General features: G+C 32.3%; 2 protein-coding genes across 3 annotated transcripts; one reads left to right on the top strand and one right to left on the bottom strand.

Annotated features, from left to right (window-relative positions):
• Window positions 1–293: 293 nt before the first annotated feature.
• Window positions 294–3,901, bottom strand: LOC130621756 (EKC/KEOPS complex subunit TP53RK-like). Of its 2 annotated transcripts, none has more exons than XM_057437098.1 (2): window positions 3,507–3,901; window positions 294–1,154 (listed from the first exon to the last, which is right to left on the bottom strand). In XM_057437098.1, the coding sequence occupies exons 1-2, from the start codon at window positions 3,609–3,611 to the stop codon at window positions 471–473; spliced, it is 789 nt and encodes a 262-aa protein (XP_057293081.1). In that variant the 5' UTR covers window positions 3,612–3,901; the 3' UTR covers window positions 294–470. The 2 variants fall into 2 exon arrangements, with proteins under 2 accessions (XP_057293081.1, XP_057293082.1); XM_057437099.1 differs by lacking the exon at window positions 3,507–3,901 and adding an exon at window positions 1,284–1,423.
• Window positions 3,860–4,850, top strand: LOC130621758 (protein HEXIM1-like). The gene has a single exon (XM_057437102.1). The coding sequence runs from the start codon at window positions 4,003–4,005 to the stop codon at window positions 4,714–4,716; it is 714 nt and encodes a 237-aa protein (XP_057293085.1). The 5' UTR covers window positions 3,860–4,002; the 3' UTR covers window positions 4,717–4,850.
• Window positions 4,851–5,133: the final 283 nt, after the last annotated feature.

Raw genomic sequence — 5,133 nt, 5'->3', positions numbered from 1 at the left:
CGTGGGCTGATTAGTGTAAGTTGGTGTGTTCTAATTTAAAAAAAATTAATGCATTGATTCAGTAATGCGAATCAGCAAAAAATGGAGCATTTGGCGGGGATCTATTAATTTATTTACATTATTTTTATCAATTTATGCACGCATTAATTTACCCTAAAAAATATACCAATTTTTTTAATCTAAAAAGCTTCGCAAAAATCTTTTCCCGTACCTTATCCTTTCCAATTGTTTAAGCTTGGTCATTTGCTTGGGTTTGACCCAGTTCTTAGACATCAGAACTAAAAAACTTAGTATTTCAACCATTGCACACTTTTTAATATTTCTTTTTAATATTTCTTTAACAAATTTTTGTTAAAAAAAATTAAGAGAGAAAAAAACTAAAAACAACAACAACATACTATGCCTCAGAACATCTACAAAAATTTGTCAATCTGTTAATTGGATAATAATTGTTGCTACTTCTTAATATTCTATCCAATCATGACTCGTTTACGTCCTCTCAATCTAACCTCATTAAGTTTCTCGATCACCTCGTCAACTTTGCCTTCATAATTTTTTTGATAACTTTCTAACAACATCTGAAAAAGTTCTTCTGTGTCAGGATGGGTACTCAAAAAAGCTCGCTCTAAAACATACAAATCCACGCCTTTGTCCTCATTAAATACTGATGTCACACTTAAACCGAAATCAATTAATGTCAACAAATTTGTCTCTTTTTTCTGCAGAAGAATATTAGACGTCGTTAAGTCACCATGAATAATGTCTACTGAGTGCAACTTTGCTATCAAACGTCCAACAGTGGTTATAATTTCAATTAAAAGATTCTTTCCTTCCACAGTGTTCTTTTGTAACAATGAGTCAATTTCATCTCTTAAAGTAACACTGTCTTCAATTTCTTCCATATATATTTCATGACTGGAAAGGTCAACAAAATAGATGAGTGGGGTTCTTATTCCAACTTTTCGACACTTCAACATAGCTCTGGCTTCTTGGAGAGTTCGTTTATGAGTTAGTTTTTCATCCATCAATTGGTGACGGTACAGCTTGTTAAATCTTTGTTTTATAATTACATTTTTTCCAAACAACTTACTTCGATATAATTTTGCTTCTGCACCTTGCTTGATGACTTCCATCTCTTCATTCATCTGTTTTAACTTTTAAAAAGAAAAAAAAATGATTACACATAATTACAAAAACAGCAACCACAAACAGCATTCAAATTAGCTCTTCTTGTCAATAAGTTTGTTGCTAATTTTATAAACGATACATGAAATATCTATTACCCATGCTGAGAAAAAGCTTTTAGTCGTGAGTTGAGTGAGTCACAAGTTGTAAGTTCCAAGGCCAGTGAGTTGCTTTTTAGCTTAAAAAAAGCACAAAAATGTCTCATAACATTAGAAAAATGTGCACCAGTTGTCGGCATCTTTAAACTTCTTTTGAAATGTTAAAAATTCTACATATGGATTTGCAGAATTTTCTTGTTCTGAAAATATCACACCATATGTCTTGAAATTAATTTCAAAGCAATTTGAAATACTTTTGAAATGTTTCAAAATATTTCTGAAATAAAAATTCTGACAGTGTTGAAACAAAAATTCAAATGTATATCAGCCTTAAAAAGTCTCAGCATAACAAAATTCAAAATAAAACTCTTATTTAAGTTAAATTATACACAAAACACATCTCTTCAGAAATTTAATACGGCTATGTTGCTTTTATTCTTCTTAGCTTACAAAATGGTACGAGTTTTCTATTGATTTCCAAGGGGGCTACAATGTTGATTTGTGGTGCACTCACTTGAGTACGAAAATTTAAATATTTATGTAATAGTTTATAAAGAAACACCAGCAGGCAGAGGCTATGCGCACTTGGTCATGGCAAGCAAAGTTATTTCTCGGGAAATCGTTTTCCATAAAATGAGGCAGCTCACTAACATGGCAACTAATAACTAACGACTCATGGAACTCACTACTAGAAGATTACCAATACCCTTAACCCAGCAATGAACATTACAAATATAGTACTCGTTATACTTCACCATGTCCATTTCTTGACAATAATGACATTTTATTACATGGCTTGTTTAGCCATATTTTATGGGTGCTTTAAAGAAAGTTGTGGAAAACTATAGTTGTTAGCCCATGGAAGCTAAAAGAATATTTTTCAATTTACACACACTTCTCTGAAAAAAGAGAGAATATTTATTTCTGAAACTTTTTCCTTCATCTTGAACTTGAATGATGAAGAAAATCTACTTTGTCTTTTACATCTTAATTTCACCCCTTCTCTCAGATTTTTTTGATGTACATCCAGTGTGTATTCCAGCGTTCTTAATAGCTGATATACAGCTATTTCATAATTGAAATTTATCCTAAATTTCCCAATTTATTAGAGGAGCTCATTATATTCACTAAAAAATATTGGACTTTTAGCCCATTTATGCAAGTTGTGAAAAAATAAGAATTTAACAATACCTAAGACTACCTTTACGAAATTCCCATTTGGGATTTAGCGGCCTTTATTTACATCTCTGGATTACACACAGGGTGACCACTAATAAAATGAGAACAAAAGTAAGGATATTAAGGAGAATAAGGAGAAAAATTGACATTTTTTAAGGATATTTTGCTGTAAGCGAGAATAAAAAAATAAGGATAATTAAGGAGAAAACCAATTTTAGTTCTCTATCTTTAATGTTACATATATACTATGTTCTATGATAAGAAAATTATACATATTATACAAATATACATATGATTATGCCCTGAAAGAGAGAAAATATAGGATTTCAGGTAACAGAAAAATATGTCTTATTTCACAGGTGATGAACAATCCATGAACACATTTCCAAAAAAGTTACAATCAGAAAAATTAAGAAATAAGGAGAAATTAAAGAGAATAGCTAAAATTTCATTTTTTATAAGTATATTTAAGTACTTTTAAGATTTTCTTTTTCTACAGTTTTTTAAAGAATTTAAGGAGTGGTCACCCTGCCACCCAGTTGTCTCTTTCAAATCAATTCCACCCTTTCTGAACTACCGATTAAGCCCATGGTCAAACCTTACAACTGACATGTCTAAATAACTGTGTAATGGTAATACCAACTAATGATACTTCAGTGAAATAGTGATTTTTAGTGTGGCAGAAGTGCATTTTCCAATGATCTAAATTTTTCTCAGTGTCGACCGTTTTGCAGTACTTTGAGTGATTGTATTTTACCTTCATCTTGCAATAAATTTTAAACGGTTAGCATCTTTGCTGATGTCAAATGTAAATCTACCACTTAAAAAGATTTTCTACTTGACAAAATCTTGCTTTCTTGGTTCAAATTTAACTAGCATTAAATTTAGTAGAAAAATAAAGGGTTTATTCTAAGTCTAGCCACAGTAAATTTGAAAAAAGGCTATCAATTATAATTTTGAGCATACATAGTTGGAGTACAGCAAAGTATATAAAGTAAGCTTAGCAATCTTCTACATGATATACAGAGCATAAGAGCTACATACATGTGGAGCAGGCACGACAACTCTACCATTTTGAAGCCATGATAATTGCCCGATATAGCTTACAAAACTAACCGCCATTACACGAAGAAGAAGATTAAAAAACATAAAAAACTTTTAATTTATTGAAAAAAGTAATACTTGACAAATAAAAATTAGAAAAAGACCTAAATGTATTTTCCTCAACACTCTATGGTTTTTTCATACTTCATAAGGAACAAATTTACATAACAAGGTAGCATACGATCGTTAAACGTACGATTTCGATTCGTGCAAATAAACTTTTTTCGGCCAATTAAATCTTTTGTTGTGACCACGTGATCCTTATTCATCAACCTATTTTGACTGCTCGTAACAGAAAGTTTTAACTAGAGATGTAAACAGAACGGTTCGATAAGGTACACGTCTGCTTGTCTTGAAATTGCCTTTTTTCGTTTATATTTTTTTAAACACGGACTTTATAGAAATATTAGAGACCAGGAAGAAGATTGTGGCATAAATGGAAGTTGAAAAACCACCAGTTCCTGCTGTATTCAAAGAAATTACTGGCGAGTCCAAATCCATAAACGTTCATGATGCGTCGCAAGAAAGAGGACTGGAAACTAGTAAATGCAACACGAACGGGAAGAGTACGGAGGCCGAGGGAGATGAGAAGAGGAACGGAATGATTGAAGATAAGCCGCCGCGAAGAAGACATCGAAGAGGTTCTAAGAAAAATAAACCAAGGAAACCAAGACATAAATATAAACCTTACAATAAGCTAACATGGGATGAAAAAAGAAAACTTGATGAATTAGATGCTCTGAAAGCAGTTAGACGAAGGGAAGAGTTAGTGTTACAAAAGGGTCGCGCGATAGCGCCGTATAATACCACACAATTTCTTATGGAGGAACATGACCCTGGGGAAGAAAACCTACAAAGTATATCTCATTCAGAACATAATACTGTTGAACATGAAGACTCCTCTAGTTCATATTCTAGTGACGAATATTTTGATAAAGATTTTCACGAATTTTACGAACGCGTACATATAGACACCCTAAATTCGTATTCTAAGGAGGACTTGATAAAAAACGTTTATGAACTCGAAGAAAGAATAGAACGTTTAGAGAGAGATGCGAAAGATAACGACATTCAATCCCTTAAGGACGAAAATAAAAGACTTGTTCAGGAAAACGAAGATTTAAAAGAAAAAGTGCTGACGCAGTGCTGATCACTTATTTTTTTTATATTTCCTTGTGGAAATGTACATTTTGTTGCATGGCAATATGTTTTGAAATGTTTTATAGATTTTGATTTCTGTATATATGTATATGTGTGGATGTTAGGATTCCTCTTTCTGATGGCCGTACACTTTTTTTCTCTGTAGTATCTATACAACCATGTTGTCAGTTTGACGGTGGCGCGAAATCCATAAGATTGGTTTAATGTAGGTTTTTCTTAACCAGGATCCCGTCCCCTTGTGGCCATGTTTTTGTGATCGCGTCCCCCTAAAACAAAGTGTTGTCTTGTGGAAATTTTCACCTTAAATACACAGTTTTATAATAAGCAACACGTAAAAGTCGGCAAAAAGTGGCCAATGTTTTGCTAAATGACGACTATATAATTCAATTTTAAATAAAAGAGAAGG

Source organism: Hydractinia symbiolongicarpus, chromosome 12 (assembly GCF_029227915.1).
Source record: "Hydractinia symbiolongicarpus strain clone_291-10 chromosome 12, HSymV2.1, whole genome shotgun sequence".
NCBI lineage: Eukaryota > Metazoa > Cnidaria > Hydrozoa > Anthoathecata > Hydractiniidae > Hydractinia > Hydractinia symbiolongicarpus.
The sequence above is the reverse complement of the archived record's forward strand: the minus strand, read 5'-3'. Positions and strand labels throughout refer to the sequence as shown.